The 21,105-nt window shown below is 34.8% G+C and overlaps 1 protein-coding gene across 1 annotated transcript in view; it reads right to left on the reverse strand.

The window, feature by feature from the left end:
* Window positions 1-21,105, reverse strand: part of PCLO (piccolo presynaptic cytomatrix protein) — a 591,416-nt gene that overhangs the window by 232,069 nt on the left and 338,242 nt on the right. Inside the window, 4 exon segments of the mRNA XM_043967589.1 lie at window positions 4,300-4,488; window positions 4,490-4,769; window positions 4,772-4,808; window positions 4,811-6,502. Of these exon segments, the coding sequence (XP_043823524.1) occupies window positions 4,300-4,488; window positions 4,490-4,769; window positions 4,772-4,808; window positions 4,811-6,502 (2,198 nt within the window).

Below are 21,105 nucleotides of genomic sequence, written 5' to 3' on the forward strand. Positions count from 1 at the left end.
ACTCTCCAGAAGCATCTCAGTTTTTTAAATAAATAAATAAATAAATATATATATATATATATATATATATATATATTCATTTTGCAGGGTAATGAGGATCACACAGGCCATATTTGAACTCAGGTACTCCTGAATCCAGGGCTGGTGTTTTATCCACTGCACCACCTAGCTGCCCATGACATTTTTTTACCTTATGGTTTCCTAGACATTGTACTACCATCTGTTCTCCCATCTACCCTTCTTAATGACTCAGATTGCCAACCAATTAAAATCCAACCCCCCTTTCTCTGACATTGAATGGAGATACCTACTACTATATTACTCCTCTTTTTCCCAACTTTATTTCCCATTACTACTTCCATCCCATTGTCTATTCTGGAACCAAAAATGAAATACCCATGGTACTAATACTTCTACCACCCTGCTTATGATAGTTACTGAGGTTAGTAGTATTCTCTTCTTTCATATTAATCTGATATCCTACCTGTCTTTTAAAGCCCAGTTTATACTTGATGGTCTTAAATATTTCTTTGATCATCAGTACCATTATCCTCTCTGTCCCTGATCTCCAAAATATTGTACTATTTATTACATTTTTTTGGTTTACAGATATGTGTTCACATCCATAGTTTTATGACTAGACTATAAATTTCTTGAAGGATAAGGACATTTATTTTATGTTCCTTATATTGTCTGTCAGAATACTTTGGGCATAATTAGTTACTCAGTGAAAATTTAGTCAATAAATGAATTGATGAATTATTACAAAATTTAACAAAGCTAAATTATTTATGTCTGCATGTAAATGAGAGCAAGTAGCAGTATTTAGAGGATGTTTAATATCCTTCTAATTATGATAAGCATAATTTTTGTTACATTGAAACCTACTCCTCCCCAGGGTCCTCATTAGAAGTTACTAAATCATTTTTCACAATCTATGTTGTGCCTCATGATAGACCAATTTTAGCTCCAGCTAATCATTTATAAAAAGAAAGAAATTTAATATGAAATGTAGTCTTGAAGAAAGAATACAAACTATACCCAATGATCCATGATTAGATTAAATGAATTACAAAAATACTCATTTGTTTATCCAAATCATCTCCATCTGCCTCCCAACTTATCCGAACATACATGGTTTTCTTTTTTTTTTTTTCATTTTTGGTACCTAATATTAACATAAAAAAAAACCCTTTTAACAATTGAAGTAAGTTAATACATTGTTTGTTTTTATGCGTAGCTTGAATTCACTTCTAAGATGCACAGTTCTGAAGAGATTTACAAATATGAGGAAATACATGTTTTCTAGATTGCATCTCTAAAGCTATAGCAAATATATGATAAAGACTGAATTATTTCATGTGATTCTTATGATATTTCCATGAAAAAATGAACTAATATATCTGAATATGTCCTTGCTTATGGTAAACTAAAGCCAGTGATTTCAGTGATTATTTCAGATTCTATCCAATTCTATTTTGTTCATATAAATCTACCACTCACATATTTACATTTTCTGACTGTTCAAATTATTTGATAAATCAAGTAAAAAAAATCAAAACATATCCTTAATTAATAAATGCAAAACTCAGAGAATATAAAAGGAAATATAGAAATCTAATGTGAGAACAATAATTAGTTTATACTTGAAGTATCACTACAGGAATGACATACAATTAATTAGAATGTATCGAAAGTTGAAAATAATTAATATATTGGACAGAAAAGGTTTGTGTTCTTTAAAGGACAAAATAATTAATGATTATCTTCAATTAATTTTCCTGATAAATTCTTGACATTTAATTAGTAATTTAAATTAATATATATAACAAAAAAAATCCCCAAACTATTTTTAGTTTTAAAGATCACTATCAAAAATATACGAGTTGGCTCAATCTTTCTTTTCTGAGATTGAACTTTACTCATTAAAAGGAAAATTTGCCTCTTCACATACATGTAAAATGAAACAAGATTTTATATTTCCATTAAGCACAATTCTGGTTTATGGAAGGGAACGATGTGTAAAGCTTGGTAATGAGATGTGACTACTCCAATATTAAGGCACTGCATGATGCACCACAGAATTTGTGTATTACATATAGTCACTACATGTTATTACATTTTTTAAAAAATAGCATAAATCTGTAGTAATTTTAACTTTATTAGTAACTTAACTTTATTATAGTATAAGATCCTGGTTCAAAGACCTGCTCCTTTACTTACCTTATATTTCATAATGAAAGACTCTTATCAAGTTAGGGTGGTTATAGCCATTGCATAATGCAATGTAGAAAAAAATATATAAATTAACCACTTTAAGATTTATTCAAGGCACATAAGAATATTGGAACACTTGAAAAAAAACCTACAAAGGTATGTCTCCACATATTAAAAACAAAAAAATAACTAATAGCTAATGTTTGATTTATCAAACATTGTATTTTCTCTTTCAATGCTGTTTCTTTAGTACTTCTAGCTTAGTCCTTACTATTTTGATATTTCAAATTGGAAAGAAAAGTATGACTTCACATATGTAAAACAAAAATGACTTTTGTGAGGGAACTCTGAAAATATTTCTATTTCATATTGCAATACAGTAGCTAATGTTTTAAAAACAAATGAGACATTCCTGAACAGAAATATTTTGTTAATTGGAAAATATAAATTAATGAAAGAAACTTATACTATTTCATGTCATGCACAATTTTCTATTTAGATAATCATATTTACAAAGGAGTAAAAGACATGCATTTTTATTTTGTGATACATTAACGCAAAAAACATGAAAATTTATAGCAAGCATTATTATTTTTACAATTTCCCTGTTTCATTCAACATCCAAGTGATTTTCATTATTTTTTCTGCTTTAAATTTTAAACAAATTTCATGTTAAATCATGCATGTTTCTTGCATTATTGTAATCAATACATTTTCTATAATTTATAAATGTTTACTGTCAGATTGTATGACTTTTAACCATAGTTTAGCCAAACCACAACCAATAGGATTTCATATATTTAATACTTCCTTATCACATGAAAAAATCAAAAATTCAGTCTTTCATACTAAATCTTTGTATAAATAATACCACATAGTTGTATACTAGAAACATCTACATGTTTGGACATCATGTGTACAAAACATATAAGATGTCTGACTGAATTTTTGGTATTTCATTGACCTCTTTTGTCAATGGGTATACTGAGTATTTAGATATTATTTAGCTCAATAAAATGTTGTATTATATTCATTATTCATAATTCTTCATTTTATTATTTAATCACTTAAAATGAACAAGTTGCTCTTATAACAGTGGTATCTTTTTTAAAAAAAAATATTGTTGAAGAGTCATCTCACCTTTCTCTAAATCAACAAAAGTTTTTAAATGATGCTTACATAAAAATTCTGCAAAAATATTAAAAGCTAGGGACATATAATGCTATAAATACTAATTGACAATCAATTCATTCAAACAAAATATAAATGAAATTTTTTTTAAAAATCAGTCAAATGTACTCTGTGTAAATCAATGACTGGTCAATGAAATAAAATGGTCAATCCAGTGGCCATTCTATAGACCATGACAGATATAACTTTAATATTTACCTAAACTTCTCTAAAAACAATAATTAAATTATTCCTCAGATCCTATGTACTCTGCAGTTGCTTTCACTTCTAAGTCCTATGATTCTAGCTATTTAAAGTCAAAAGGAATGTCAAATTATTACTGGTTGATTAAATCTTATTAACCTTTAAATATGTTTTTTTTGAATGATAAGATAGGTCCTAATAAAATCGAGGAGGGTAAAATTCAGCAGGGAAATATTACTACAGTTAAGACATTAATTTACAAGCACAACTGAAGGAAATTGGTCATGGGTCTTTCAAAGGTATAAATGAATTTTTGAAAGAACATTTAAAGTTACTTCCAGTGATTAAAGTTCCACCTATAAATGTAAGGGATGGCCATATTTTATTTAAAAAGTAGCTATTTGATAATTACTTTAGATAAGGAAATACCAGAAACATATGCAAATAAATGAAGGGAAAACTAGAACAGGAAGAGAAATATCAATAACAACAACAACAACAACAACAAAAGAATGAAAATAAAACATGCTTCCAGATCTACACACATACAGACTCTCCTTTTACAAGAAATAAAATTAAAATAAATGTACAACACACACCAAGAAAAACAGGAAGAATAAGTCCTTGGAGAAGGACAATTAGGACATGCAGAGAAATGATGGATCTGTGTTTTGAGAGGATGTAACAGCCTCGGTGAGCCTAGTTTACTTCGCTTGTCTGACAATGGCATGTTGGAAGTCATCCATGATGAATGCTATATCCCGATCATATCCTCGAGTCCGGGACTCTTCTCTCATATGCTGCTGGACCTCAGGCAACGAATGACTTGATCCAAACTGATCTCTGGTATCAGCAGATATTGGTGGCAGTGGTCCAGCGAGCAGCTGTGCCATTCCATGGTTGGCCAACTGGGCTCAAAGGGCTTTCTTCTTCTGAGTTCTGAGCAACAATTGGTATTCTTCCTCTGCTCTGGCTAATAGGTAGACTTGTAGGTTTAGTTCTGCCAGAAGGTGTCACGTGACTAAAAGATACATCTAATGCTTCAGCCTCTTGAGCCTTCAGTCTTAAAGAAGAGCTTGATGAATCTCTCTTTATGGATAAATCAAGTCCATAGACAGAGGAGGGTCGAGAAGAAGGCCTTGACCTAGTGCCACTACTGTAAGGCGTGTTGTCTGCCTATCTTGTAACGCTGACCTGATTGTGGATCCCAAGGTGCCAACCCTGATCCAAGGGACGAAGTGAGGGACGATCCTATGAATTTTTGTTGGTCTGTGATATTTTTCCTAAGGCCAAATGTAATATCATCCTGAAGAAGTCTTGCCCTAGAGGAAATGCCTCCAACTGATGGAGAGCTAGAAGTCATATAACTTGAATAATCAGGTTCAAGGTCTCTGCTTTCTTGAATCGGTGAAAATTTTGACATTTTGGGATCGATTAATGACTTTTTATGCTTTGCCTGCTTTTGATAAAGGATTGCTGCTGGAAGTTGTTTTGCTGCCTGTTTTTCAAGTGTCAGTCTACTTATGCTATATTTCTCTGATTTGGGGAAATGCCTATAGCCAGTATCTGCATGGTAATAATGGGAAAGACCAGCGAGATGGTCTAAACTTTCAGCGCCACGACGGAATTCCTGCTTGATCTGATGTTTGAGAAGCTTCAGTTCATAGGGATCATCCATCGGGTCTTCATCTGCTTTTACATAGGAATGTAGTCTAGAAGAAGTTTGTAAAGGGGCCAGAAAATCGGTGACTTCTTGGGTTCTGCGTGTCTCTGTTGTTTGAAGGAGGCGGTCTGTTTTTGTCAAATCCTTGTCATGAAGGCTAAATGCAGTGCTCAGGGCTGCTGTTCCCTTAGTAAGCTCACCAATATCATCAATCAGGAGATAATTCCGCGGTGTGTGATGGTCTATATCTGCATAGAAAGAATCTGCCGATATGCTTGAGATTGGACTACCTGCTATGCTGCTTCTTTCTTCTAAACCCATTCTTAAGTCTAAACTATTATACTTACTACCAAGGTGGGAAACTGCGTAAGTGTTCTCAGTGGAAACAGGTGCTATCATCAGGGGCTGGTTTCGAATGACCTCATAATTAGATGTTATTTTAGGCTCCAAATACAATGTAGATTGCCTTGGCTTTTGCTGTATCACCATCATCTGGGAGGGGAGCTGATACGAAGGCTGGGGAGTTGGTGGAGGCTGTGTTTGAGGTGTAAAGGACATTGTCGCCACAGTCTGGAAGGTAGGCTGGGTCTGATAAGGTGAAACCTGCTGATGGTATAAAGGCTGCTGCTGTTGGTAAGGAGTCTGCTGGGTGTACTGAGTTGGTGCTTGTGTAGGAAGAGCAGGGGAGGAGAACTGATACTGGGTGTAAGGACTTGTTGGTGGAACTAACTGAGATTCGGGCTGCGTTTGTGGTGGCAAAAACTGGTTAAATTCCGTTTGGGGTGCAGTTCTTGGCCTTTCCAAACCGTGTTGACTTTCTATTCGGGTTGGCCTGGTGCTGCTTACTTCACTGTCTGACATATAATCACGGTCCTCAGCTACTCCCTGCAGGTAGGCTCTCTCTCTCTTTTCTCTTTCCTTTAACAGGGCTTCTTTTCTCCTGTTGATTCCCATTTCCAAGTACCGCAACTTTGCATCTATCTCTTTTTCTTCCTCATCCAGTTCAGCTTGCTTCTTTCTGAGCTTTGCTGATTCCCTTTCCACAAGATCAAGTTCTCTATCTATATCCTGGAGGATTTTGGCTCTTGCCATTGTATTAGTTCTGCAGATTCTTCTTCGGGAAACGGAACCCATGGTGCTGTAGGCTGACGGGGTCCCTGAGGCAGTTTCTTCAGGAGGTGGATTTGGTAGGGTCCTCTTTACTTTCTTCTGGGTGCCGGAAGCTGTTATAGTCTGAGAACCTTTGGTCTACAATGTAAAAGAAAGGGAGAATTGATCAGAAAAGTGAAGGAAATAATTCATAACTGGAACTTAAAAAAAGATTCCTCTTATTTATTTGACAACTATAACTACAATAATACAATTTTCAATCTTTAATTGATTTCCTCATTCTAATTCATTTATCTCTATTTTCCTCAAATGCACCGGAATCATCATACCCCTTTTTTTCTCTTCGAGTGTGGGTATGCATCATTATATTATGAACAACATTAAAAATAATTTTGTAAAATCCAAATTAAAATGTCATGTGAAGTTTATGTAGGTTTCATTTTTAAAAGGAAATGTTTATAACATTTAAATTGAAGTCATGCCATACATACACATATATTTATATACATGAAATTTCTATGTGTTAAAAATTCAAGGTAGTAAATGTTGTTAGTCATTCTAAAATTCAAACTATGGTTTAGTGAAAATGCTAAATAAGTTCATCACTCAAAATATGTGAGAATTTGAAATGGTGAAAATAAATTTAGAATGTTGTATTTAGTTTAAGCTCTCTTTATAATAAGATTTTGCTAAACAAATAGTTCAGAACATAAAAACATGAGATAAGAGACACTCCTTTAAGAGTCTAGAAATGAATATAATAATAGCATATCATTTATTTACTCATCTAGGATTTAAAAGTGTTTCATAATAATATCATTTAATCTTCAGGACAACCCTCAAAGGTAGATAATTCAGTGGTTATTATCTCTATTTTATATATGAATTATGTCTCAGAGATGGTAAATGATTTATGCAAGACCACACAGTAAGTAGAAGCAAAGCTAGTAAGAGGCATCTAGAGAACTGGGCTTGGAATAAGGAAGCCTAATCTTCCAGGGTTCAAATTTGGCCTTAGACACTTACTAGTTATGTGACCCTGAGCAAGTAACTTACCCCTGTTTGCCTCAGTTTCCTCATCTGTAAAATGAGCTACAGAAGGAAAAGGCAAACCAATCTAGTAACTTTGCCAAGAAAACTCCAGAAGGGGTGATGAAGGGTTGTTGGACACAACTGAACAACAATAAATAACCACAAGGGTTAGAACTCAAAGCCTGAGGTCTGAGTCCCTAACCAATATTCTAAATAAATGGTTATCCCTAATGTTTATGAAGCTTCTCTTAGGAAGATATTGATATCCTAGTGGTTTTTATATTTGCACAGTTTTGCTACCCTAAGGAACTCAAGTTGCTATATATAAAGCTTTTAATTAAGAATATTTTAAGTAGCAGCTAGGTGGCACAGTGGATAAAGCACTGGCCCTGGATTCAGGAGGACCTGAGTTCAAATCCAGCATCAGACACTTGACACTTACTGGTTGTATGACCCTGGGCAAGTCACTTAACCCTTATTGCTCTACCCAAAAAAAAAAAGAAAAGAATATTTTAAAATAGCACTATCAATGATCACTGAATTACGGGAAGGAATAGGGAGCCTGAACAATAAGGAAAAGAGTGAAGGGGGCTAGAAGAATAGCTAGATATAAATTACAATATATGGTGGTAAACTCATTTGAGAAACAAATGACCCCAAGACTAAGTCCTACTTTCCAAATTCACCCACAGAAACATTCCATAAGAGTGACTCAGCTACATACCCTTGCAACTGAAATAGTAAAGAGATGTTACTTCTCATGATATATTGTCACCTGTAACTGTTTAAGTGTTAGAAGGATCATGCACAACACAGAGAGAACACTTACTATGGTAATGAGGAATTTTTATAATTAAAGGAAAATCAGGGGCAGCTAAATGGTGCAGTGGATAAAGCACTGGCCTTGGATTCAGGAGTAGATTCAGGAGGACCTGAATTCAAATCCAGCCTCAGACACTTAACACTTACTAACTGTGTGACCCTGGGATAGTCACTTTACCCTCATTGCCCCGCGCAAAAAAAAGAAAGAAAGAAAGAAAGAAAAAAAAAAGAAAGAAGGAAAGAAAGAGAAAAGAAAAGAAAGGCAATCAGGAAAGGCAAATCGTACAAATGAGTAAACAAGGTAGAAATATATTTATAGAAATAGTAAGATAAATTCATAAATGATACACCTGAAATAATCCATAGATTACTTAAAGGTTAAAGACATATTTGTAATGTGTCCCTTACTTGTTTTCTTCCCTTCCTCTAATAAATATTAATTGATCTCTTACCATATGCAGTGGGATCACCCTAGGTCTAGCCATTTATGATCAAGTAATTATTATTAAAGATTAAATGAGAGCTGTTAAGTACAAGTACTCCTAAATACAATTTTTATTTCTATTAGTCTAATAGGATATCAGATGTCAACAAGCATTTACTAAGCACCTACCATATGCCAAGTACTCTCCTATCCTAAGCATTAGGGATACAAAGAATGGTAAAAACATTTCCTGACTTCAAGGAGCTCATAATCTAATTAGCGTTTAACCTTATTAATATGTAACCATCCCCTTTCCCAAACACAGACACACATACACATTGACAGAAGTAAATGTTAGTCATAGTGAAGTTCTTTGTCAGTATTTGTATTTAGGAAATACATTGAGTCATTTGAGGATTTCGGATTGTAATTGCCACTTAGAGCAATAGCATAGAAAAATGGAAGGAAGAAACCTATTTCAAATACATAGAGTACTATATTTAAGTGGAAAAAGAAAACCAAATATAATGCATACAAAAACCCTTGAAAATTGTATCATATTATAATCTCACTTTTTCCTTTTTCTTATTTCAGAGTAAAGTAAAACAACTTAGGTCATCAAAGACTGGTAAAGTTAACTCAGTATCTTGGGAAACAGCTAAGACAAGTCATCAAACAATAAACTGCAATGATCTGTAGTGATGGATAGGGAAGGCAGAAGGTAGAAATCAATGTGGTTTTGTAAAGAGAAAATCATGACAGCCCAATTTAATTTCCTGCAATGATAATGCAAAAGGCCATGTAGATAAGGACAGAGCAATTAGATGTAATCTAGCTGGCCTTCAGCAAACCTTTTTATTCTGTCTGTATGACATTCCCATCAACAGGTTCAGAAGATATGGTCTCAGTCACATAAATTTTAAGTGGTTAGGGAATTCCTCAAAGGATTTTATATTAAAAAGAAAAGGATTGTTTTTCATGGTTCATCATCAACATGGAAAGACATATGGAGTGGAGATCATCAGGGATAAGTAATTGCTTTGGATTAACTTAATACCTATTTTATTTATGTGAATGAGATGCTTGTATATTCTTATTAAGATTAATATATATATATATATATATATTTTTTTTTTTGGTGAGGCAATTGGGGTTAAGTGACTTGCCCAGGGTCACTAGTAAGTGTTAAGTGTCTGAGGCTGGATTTGAACTCAGGTCCTCCTGAATCCAGGACCAGTGCTCTATCCACTGCACCACCTAGCTGCCCCTAAGTTTAATTAATATTTAGTGAAAACTCATACTTTTTGAGGCAATATAATCAGTGATATAAGGAAACTAAAAATAAATAGAGAATTTTCTCTTAAAGGTCATATATTCTATGTGTAGAGATGACCAAAACATACATATGAAATTCATTTAACACTTAATAGTAGAAAAAGTAGTAGGAAAGGCACCTGATTAGAAGTCATAAGATCTAGGTTCTAATATTGGCTGAAAGCTATGTGATCTTGATGTTCATTACACAAATTATATAACTTTCCTTGGCTGTGAGCTATACTGTCTTGTAACCCATTTCCCAGAATCAAAACTCTTAGGTTTATATAGACCAGGATGAACTAGGGAGTTTGTCCCACAAAATCTCTTTTTGACTCATGCTTCCACTCAAATTTTCTTCTGCAAACAAAGAATTGGACTCACATTTATCTAAAGAAAGAAAAATGCTTTGAGTTCTCATGGAAAAACACTAAAAAATTATTAAAGGTGGGATGGCTTAATTAGTTCAGTAACAACAGCAATAATAACTAATTTATTTAGCACTTATAAAATTAGCATATTTTTCATTTGATCCTTACAATTTTCCTTTAAGATAGGAGTTATGTTAGAAAATAATTATTGATAATGGATCTCTTTGGGGGACACAGGGACCCAGTCTTAGTCAGCTTTCTCTTCACCCCCACTTGTAGAAACTTTAGCTAATCTCTTTTGGGACCACCTAGGAGCTCATGGTTGGATCAATAGAAATGGAGACTAACTAGATGAGATTAGCCACACCTAGACTTCATCTGCCTTGCCCTTCAAAGATGGTCTTTTTGTACACTTCCCCATTAAGACATTACATCATTAGGTCATAGGTAAAGATCATTTTTATATGGACCACATTCAAGTCATGTCAACCAATGGAATTGAATGATGCTAGTCAATTAGCTTTGATCAGTGTATAAGAGCCACATCTATCAGAAGAGGAAAAGAGACAGAGATCATGAGGTGAACGCTATTCTGGGTGACACAGTTAGTGAGGAAGGCTGTCTGGTAGCTCTCTCTCTAGGTAACATAAGACTTCTGAACTCTGCTTGAAGCCATGTGCTCTCTCTCAGAGACAATATGGTGCTAGGGTTTTGGGTTTTTTTGGCTTCTGTTAAATGCAGTCAATGCTCTCCTAACATTTATATAATTTAATAAATGTTTACTGCCTAAATGGGTGCAATAGCCATTCATTTATAAGTAGTAATATCTTGGAAACTCCATCTTAGATCCCCAATAATTTAGACAGAAAGAGAGTAGCCCCGCCAATATTTTAAATGACACAGTTATCATTATATTCATTTTACAGAAAGTACTGTTAAGTGATTTGTTCAATGTCATAAAACTAGTAAGCATGTGGGCAAGATTTGAACTCTGAAGTTCATGCCTCTAATCTCAGTGTTCTGGCCACTATACCACCTTGCTGAATATATAAAAAAAAAATTCGAAATCTAGGCCCATAATGGTCAGGTCATCTATTCCCAGTCTGATGGGCTTTACTTTCCCTGAGGATCTATTCAATCATCCAAATTTATAGCAGTATTCTTGATATGAAATTATATCATAGAGAGTAAAACACTCTGAGGTGATAAAGCATCAAACAAAATTTCCTTTTGATTAGCTCCAACTCCCACCAGGAACCAGTACAGTCCTCCAGAATGGTATCACCATGAGGTTGAGTCCATAAGGGGAAAACAACAGGTGCTGTAGGGACTTTACCCCTTTGCTACATCTTGCACCATCTCTATTCTTCATAGTACTAGTGAAGGTGAAATGTCATTCCAAATGCCTTCCAAAGTTTCTAGAGCAATTTATAAAATCCCTTGAATGGCAACCTTATTACACATGCATAATTTTGGGGATTAGTCAATAAACAAAATAAGCATATATGTATATGCTTATGAGTATGTGTATGCCTATGTATATGTATATTATACATGTTTAACATATATGTATATATGTTGGGGAACTCATTGGAGTTTTATCATAAACCCTTTCTATTAGTCTCTTCCATCCTTATTATATTGTAGCAGTAGTAGGCCTCCACCAGTTGCGGACAACCATGGATGAGTGCCTTGAAGAGCCACAGGCCACAATGTGGCTGTGCAGTCCAATATGGGAGCCGCAGCTCCTGAGTGACTTATAACCCGTAACTGCTGCATCCCGTGTTGTATCTACTCCATGAGGAATAGCTGGAGTGTCCTCTCCAGGGTGCTGGCCTGGGCGGATCAATATGGAAAACAAGCTGTTGCCCATGCAGCAGGTTTTCCCTCTCCACGACATTGGTGGATCCAAAGGAGAGGCAGAGCCAATACAGCCAATACAGTTTGACACCAGTGCCGCTGCAGGAGTTATCAGAGGGATGTGATGTCCAACATCCAACTGCCTAAGGGACTCCGACTCCTGATTTTTCCTCAGGGTTAACTCCCAAAGCCTTTCCCATATATGGGTATAGCCACAAGGCAGCAGAGGTTTAAAATCAGGGTTCCTTCCCTTAGGCAGGTTTCCTGCCAAGGCTAAGGAGCCCCATCTGCCCAAAGCGACTGGTTTTAAGGTGCCAGTGACTCGCCTTGGCCCCTTCTCCTGTTAGTGGAAACAGTTCCGCCATGAGAAGGCCAGGAGTACTCACTGTACTATGTGTATATATACGAGGAGTTCTGAAAGTTTTAGTATAGTGTTAAATTATTAAAGCTTACATAGCTTTGACAATATATTGTGTATTTTCAAGATTACATATATACACATATATACATAAATATCATTTCTTTATACATAGAACTGAATATACTAGTATAAATGGGTTATAGTTGTTTTCAAGAATTTTCTATTTTTGTAAGAGACACTGGTAAACTAGAATAAAATGAGGGGGCTCTACTGGAAAAAAAACCACACCCTTAAAACATCTTGCAAAAAAGCAAAAACAAAAATATGACCAGTAATAATAAGACAGAAGAAAGAGGGAAAATATCTTCTTCATAAAAGGTCAGACACTGACATTTCCTTAACGAGTCAAAATTCACAAGACTGAATTGTAGTTTAGGACTGAAGTTGAAAAGCCCCAGCAAAGGATTTTCATCACTAAAAGAAAAACCTTGCATTATTGACCAATGGTAGACATCTTTATCAATGACTGACAATGAATCACTATTGCCTTGGGAAAATAATCATCATCCTGCTGTTAATAGAATTTTTTTTTCATCTAACATTTAATGTCTATAGAACTAGTAAAAGGAAGAGAAAGAAGCCTCAATGTAAAGGTAATCAGTGCTTATAAAACCAGGATTTAAGGTGTTTATGCAAAGTTAAATGGTAGAGATATAGCCTAAATTTCTACTCAATTAAAAATGCATGAATGGCACTCAGTATTTCAGCAATGACATTACTAATCTTTAAGCTTTCCTTTAATGTACCTCTTGTCCCTAGTTTTCCTCCAAGCAAGCAGTTTGCTGTGAGCTGGGCAGTCAAGCAGAAAACGAGTTTCTTCCTCACTAAACTGAAGTATTATAGATGCCAAACTGAGAGACTCATTGTTTATTATTATTATTATTCTCTAGAAGAATCCCAAGAGAGTATTTTTTATAACCACAAAATTTTTTGTAAAATATTTAAAACTGATTAGTGAAGAATTTTTAAAATTAATTTTTCTTCATTTAGTTATATGTTTAAAATGTATCAAATCAGATAGCTATATTTCCAACGAGTGGGGATAGAATAGGAACAAATGCCTGATCTCTACAAGCTATCTTAATTTTATCCCACTGAAGTAACAAAAACCCAAGAAAACATAGCCACTCTTTTCACAGACACATTCTTTGACTCAGATATTACACATATATAAATAAAAGTCCTTGAGGAAACCTTTCCTATTTCTTATAAAATTTTGGGGACTTCTAGTGAATGTTACCTATAAAATATATCAATCCAGGTAATTTTCCCCAATTCAGAAGGATTCCATAACTATAGCTAGTTTAATGATATGCAAAATTTTCCGAAGATAGGATGGCTTCTATTATAACCAATATATTGGTCTTCTCTTCCTAAAATGAACAAGGCCCTTATATAACCACATAAAAGATAATATAAAGTTTCTATGACTATCCTTCAACATAAACTTTTAGTTTTCAGAACTGACTGAAAGACAATGGGGATATGATCCTAAGGGCTAAGGTTGAAGTGAAAAATCTGCTCAATGAACTCCATTGGTTCCCTATAACATCCAGGATCAAATATAAAAGCCTTTCTTTAACATCCTTCACAATCTAACCCCTTCCTATCTTTCTAGTATTCTTATATCTTTTGTTGTAATTGTTTAGTCATTTCAGTCATATCTAATTCTTCATGACCCCACTTGGGGTTTTCTTAGCAAAGATACTGGAGTGGTTTGCTTTTTCCCTTTCCTTCTCATTTTTACAGATGAGAAACAGATGCAAATAGGATTAAGTGACTTGACCAGGGTCACACAGCTAGTAAGTGCTGCAGGTGGAATGTCAACTCAGGAAGATGTCTTCCTGATTTTAGGCACAGTACTCCATCTGTGCACCATATTTAATCTCCTTCAAAATGCTCTATGATCTAGATTCAGTGGCCATCTTGCTGTTTCTTTTCTTTCTTTCTTTTTTTTTTTGTGAGGCAATTGGGGTTAAGTGACTTGCCCAGGGTCACACAGCTAGTAAGTGTTAAGTGTCTGAGGCTGGATTTGAATTCAGGTCCTCCTGAATCCAGGGCCGGTGCTTTATCCACTGCACCATCTAGCTGTCACCTTGCTGTTTCTTGAATGCAATACTGTATCACCCAACTCTGAATTTTCACTGATAGACCCCCATTCCAGCAATGCTCTCTCCCCATATATCTGTCTCATGGCTTCCCTTGTTCCCTTGAAGTCTTATCTAAAATCTCATCCTTTACAGGATAACTTTCCGGATCTCTTTTAATTCTAGAACTTTCCCTCTGTTGATTATTTCCAATTAATCCTGTATATAGTTTGTTTGAACATAGTTATTTGCTTGTTGATCCCACCCCCCTCCCCAATTGGATTGTGATCTTCTTGAGGACAGGAATTGTTTTTCTGGGGTTTTTTGTTTGTTTATTTGTTTTTGGTATATCTGGAACTTAGTGCTTAACTAATGCTTGTTGATTAACAATTGATTGATTACAAATTCTTCATTTTACAGATGAGGAAATGGAGGCCCTAAGCAAATGGACAACTTGACTAAGGTCACATGGTGAATGAAAGAGCCAGAGTTTGAGCTAAGATTATCATAATCCAAATTCATTGTCTTTTCTGCTCCAACAAACTCCTCCTTAAAACTGTGTTCAAAGAATTAAAAAGTGTATAAAGAATTAATTGTAATTTGAGGTTTTTATGACCCCATCTTTTGGCTAGAATTTAAAAAAAACCTAAGCACAGGCACCGGCCTGGGGCTCTGCAAACCACATGGTGCTCCACCCATTGGTTGTAGCCCTTGCCATGGCCCTGGCACTTCATGTCATCACCACTCACCAACGCCTACATGGGCCTGGCAAAATTATAATGATTGGACGCCTACTGAGGGCAGTCATGTGACTGTCAAAGTGGCCAGCCAATTGGCTGGGGGCTGTGTGTGGTCAGCCTGGGGTCTGCTGGGAAGAAGGCAGGTTTTCTGGCATTCTAGCTTGAAGCTGGAAGGCGACAGGACGCTGCTGTGTGTTCTCAGCTGATTTCTGGGCGGTGGCGTTGTTCAGTGTATCATTTCCCTTTTACCCATTTGATTTCCTTTCCCTTGATCCTACCAATCCTGTTTGTGGTTTTTAAGTTCATTCTTGTTAAATAAATCCTGCTCTGTTTTGAGAGAGGCTGCTGTTCTCCTTCCTTGCCCCAATATTGTGGGGAGCTGCCTAGCTAACACTCCCCAATTAAAAATTGGTCCCTACTAGTGAAAGCATAATTTTAATACTCAAAACACACACACACACACACACACACACACACACACACAAAACAACAAACAAAACAAAGAAAAACCAACTGTAATCTACTGTGTAAATCCCTGGGTCTGATCTCAATAAAAGGTAAGCAATGTTAAAAAAATGTTTATACAAAAATGTTTAAAATGCCAATATTATATATCTTAACAGTTATCAAATTTATTTAGAATTTAAATAGCTACATCTTTTTCATTACTAATGAATTCTTAATAGAGGAGGAGATTATATTTTTTAATTTTCTTATAACACTGCATTTGTATCTATTTTAACCATGTTCCAAACTTTTTATTTGTTTACTTGTTCTTTAATCTTAATAGGTATCTTATTATTTTTCTTTAATTTCCAGGGGATATAATCAAAGAATCTACTACCATGTAATTTCTTAAGAAAAGAGCTGCAGACAACTGCAGGGAATGTACCATTTGCTATTAACCTCAGGTAATTGAAAATATTGGATTTGGAGCTATTGAATTACTTCCTATTCAATTTGTTTTCCCAAAGCCAAACCTTAAGACCACATTCAAAATTTGCTACTTCTTTTTTGGACATAATTTCCCCATGTGAATGTGTCAGAATATACAAACATAAGGCAGAGTCAATAGGATGCTAGACTCATAATCAGAAAGACAAGATGTGAATCTAGTCTCTGACAGTTCCTGGCTATATGGCCCTTAGCACTTTGAGCTTCAATTTCCATTATAAAATGGTGATAATAATACCTGTAGTTTCTACTTTACAGGTTTGTTTTTGTTTTTGTTTTTTTGTGAAACTTGACTGAGATACCGTATGTATGGTACATTGCAATCCTAAAAGAACTATATAAATATTACTGTTATTTGTTAAATTATATATTTAAAAAAAATTTTTTTTAGTGAGGCAATTGGGGTTAAGTGACTTGCCCAGGGTCACACAGCTAGTAAGTGTCAAGTGTCTGAGGCTGGATTTGAACTCAGGTACTCCTGACTTCAGGGCCGGTGCTCTATCCACTGTGCCACCTAGCTGCCCCTGTTAAATTATATTTTAAGAGTTACATAAAGATACCTTTAATAGAATAACAGATTTTGTGAACTGAAAGGAGTTTCCAGATCATTCAGTCCCATGCCCTCATTTTCCAGAAGAGGTAACTGAACCTCAGAATGGTTAAATTTCTTCCACCAAAGTTATAGATTCTGAATTTAGAATCTAAGTCTCTTGATTCCCGATTTGGTTCTAATATCCCACTGCACCTTTATTTTGTGAAAAGTATGGAATTAGGTACAAACTAGGAAATTATCCTTTAAGTTTCAGGATGGACAATTTAATTTACCTCTAGTAACCCACCATGGAGTAGCATTATTTAGTACTTACATGCTTCTTAATATTTCACTGATTCATTCAACAATAGCTATTCAGTGTTTTTTCAAGGTGAACATTGGCTAGGCATTATGGGGAATACAATGATAAGATCAGTCATAGTTTTGCCCAAGAAGAGAATACAATCTAGTAGAACAAATATGTAGACAAATAAATATATACAAAATTGAGTCTGCTAAAGCAGATGTGAAAACAAAATGTTATGCAAATTCCAAAGCAGGAATCGTCTAGTTGGAGGGAACAAGGAAAGCTTACTATTGAAAGGAAAGGGGGTGAAAACACCTGGTAGGGTACACTAGGGGGAAAGAAGGAGATGTCAGGACAATGTCAGATCAGCAATATTAACTATAAGATATTTTAACATCTTGATGAGGAAAGTTACCAAATATGAAGAAGCATTCATTGTCCAAGAAGGACCATGACATAAAAATACAATGCAACTTTTCATTTACTTATACATTTCATGTATCTTAGTATCTTTCACAGTTCCTTATAGTGACTTCCATAAATATTTGGAATTAAAGAATCTTAGAATTAGAAATTTGTCTCAAACCCAACTCTTCATGTACCTACTACCACTACAGGAAGAATAGGTACCCCCTATAACATTGACAACAAAGGTTAATGTAGCTTTTGCTTTAGCAACTTTATTTACAGGGCATTCATTACCTTTTGTGGCAGCCCATTCTATTTTGGGGAATGTGATTATTAGGAATTTGAAGTCTGCCTACCAATAATCCCTTGTAATTAAGCCTCTAGAAACAAAATAAATCTAATCGCTCTTTCCTGACTCCACACCCTCTATTCCCTCCAATCATTTTTGCTCAAGGCTAACCAATTTTTTCATAATATGGCATTAACCTCCTCTTCACATGTGGTCTGATCAGGACATCATCTTCTTTCAGTATATCCTATTATTTATTTATTCATTGAAGTTTAAGAATAGTTTTTTCATTAACCAGATCACACTTCTAGATACGTAGTATACATTTAATCAATGTTCTTAATTGATTGTTGAGATTTCAGTTTACCATGTCCTTCAGGTTTTGTTTTGTTTTTTCACATTAACCACCATCTTCCCTATTCCACATATTTGCTGGAAGAAATTTCTTAAACTTGAGTATAAGCCTTTATGCTTATTCATATAAAATTTGGTTTTACTTGTTTTTGCCCCTGGTTCTGGTGTATTAAAATATTTAGCTTTCTCTCAGTTTTGTAGCATTCCAAGAAGTTAATTTGCTATAGGTACCTTCATTCAAAATATTGGTAAGATGGTAAGAACACTGAATAGGTTAGAATTAAGGTTAGAGGTATTATTGGATGAATTAGGCAACATTATGTATATGTATATATGTGTGTATCTAATGCACATACATATATTTCCTTAGTATTTTGTAGTTTGAATTCTAGACTAAGAATAATTAATCCCTGTGACGATATCCTAGATGATAAAATGGAAATTGATTTTGATCTAATAAGCCATTGTTCTTACATATTCTATCAGATTGTACTAAATATGTTATTTAGGTGACCTGTGAAGAGACTGAAGAGAAAGATCTGACCTTTATTAGCAAGTATTCTTCCCATTTTAATATACATTAATCTAATTTAGAACCATGACCTTTACTGACTGGTCCTCATTGGTTTCTATCTTTCCTTATTGAGGTCTCTCTAAAGTGTAGTCTGTCAAATCTACATAGAAATGTCATACATTATCTAAGGATCATAACAATCATTTATAATGTGTTTGATATCTGCAGTATCAAAAATACAAAGAAAACAGGTGAGAAAAAAGAAGCAGAAAATAGCTCAGTGATCTTTATTTGTATTATCAGTTGAATAAAAACTTAAAGTTAAACAATGTATAAATCCCTCATCCACAATGTCAGAAAAGCAATGAGAAAGATGTCTAGTCAGGTCCTGAACTCTTTGGTGGCATCTATAGTAATATACTAAGCTTGCACAAAGCCGATGTTATTGATGCAGTTATTGAGTTGTCCTTTTGAGTAATTATCTAAGAAGTGGAGATGGATTTCATAGGGTAATAAATTTAGCATTGGTAGCAACCTCTAGACACGATCTATTCCAATTCCCTCATTTTGGATTGAGGAACCTAGGAACCAGAGAAGAGGAGTCTCAAAGTCACAGAATCATCATGACAGTGAGTAGAACTGGGATTTAAGCCAAGGTTCTTTGACTCCAAATCTAGTGCTCTTTCTTATGTACCATGTTTTCTCTTTCATTTACTTTAGAACTCAAAGGACTTCTCTCACCTCTGCTGCACCCAACCAAATCCTAGACTTCTGTCAAGGTCCAGATTAGGACTCAGCCTTTTCAAAAATGCTAACTCTACTTCTATATTGTTTTTAAATATCGGGGGCAGCTAGGTGGCATAATGGATAGAATACAGGCCCTGGAGTCAGGAGGACCTGAGTTCAAATCCAGCCTCAGACACTTAACACTTACTAGCTATGTGATCCTGGGCAAGTCACTTAACCCCAATTGCCTCACCAAAAAATTTTTTAAAAAAGACCTTTTTTAAAAAAAATTTCATCTGAGTTCTAGTACTTGAATATTCAGTAGAGTCTTAAACTTTATGATCTTAATTATTTATATGCTAGAGCTAGGTCTCTGTAGAAATAAACATTTCCCTGAAGTGGTCACATTGTATTCAAATTTATAGTATTTGAAATTATCATTATGTAAAATATGGTAACTGGTTCCAGCCCAGTGGAAATATGCAGTGACAGTTCCAGTAATGTGACCACCTCTGGGGGATTCATTATTTGAACTAATCAGGGCTTAGTTGTACCTTCCAAATTTTTTTTGGTCTATATCACATTCGAGTGTCATTTCTTCTTTTATGGATTTTTAATTCTCTACAAAGACAAGAATCATCTCCTCTCTCACTACAGGGGATAAAATAGTAGGACAGATTCTTACATCTGTACATTCTCACTCAGTATCCCTTGTCTTCAAAGCACATTTAAAAGTCAACAGACCAGGATCAGGAGTATGTGGTCAGGGGCAGTGGATAGAGTACTGGCCCTGGATTCAGGAGGACCTGAGTTCAAATCTGGCCTCAGACACTTGATATTTACTAGCTGTGTGACCCTGGGCAAGTCACTTAACCCCAATTGCTTCACAAAAAAAAAAAAGAGCATGTGGTCATGAAACAGAGAAAACCTAATTGGCTTATAAAGGAATGAAACCTATGATCTTAGGTTCATTTGTATTCTAATAAGTCACAGGCTACCACATATCTAGTTATAATTTTCCACATGGCTTCATGAAAGGATTGAAAGGGAACTTTTCTAAGTGTCAGAAAACTTCACTTTTATTCATCAATATTTAACTAAGTACTTATTATGGGCAAGCATGGTTTGAGATATGTGAGGGGCAAGGTGGGAATGACCATTTTAAGTGCCTTTTATGTGCAAGACTTTAAATGCTTTACAAATATTATCTTATTTAATCCTCACAATGCAAGGGAGGTGCAATTTTGGTCGACATTTTATAGTTGAGGAAACTGAGGCAGACAGTTTGTAATTTGCCCATGATCACACAGCTAGTAAGTGTCTGAGTCTAGATTCAAACTCAGGATTCTCTACCATAGTCCCAACACTCTATCCACTGAACTATCCAGTCTTGTCATACAAAGAAGACAACAATCAATTCTTTTTCTAAATAATATTTATACAGTGTTTTAAGACTTACATTCATTTTCTCAGTTAGGCCTCATAAAAACCCTGTGAGTTTGATAGTGTAAGTACTGTTTATCCCTGTTTTATAGATAAGAAATTAAGGGAAAGAGAGGATAAATAACTTGTCAATGACATAGCAG

The sequence above is a fragment of the Dromiciops gliroides genome, chromosome 5 (genome assembly GCF_019393635.1).
Source record: "Dromiciops gliroides isolate mDroGli1 chromosome 5, mDroGli1.pri, whole genome shotgun sequence".
In the NCBI taxonomy this organism is placed as follows: domain Eukaryota; kingdom Metazoa; phylum Chordata; class Mammalia; order Microbiotheria; family Microbiotheriidae; genus Dromiciops; species Dromiciops gliroides.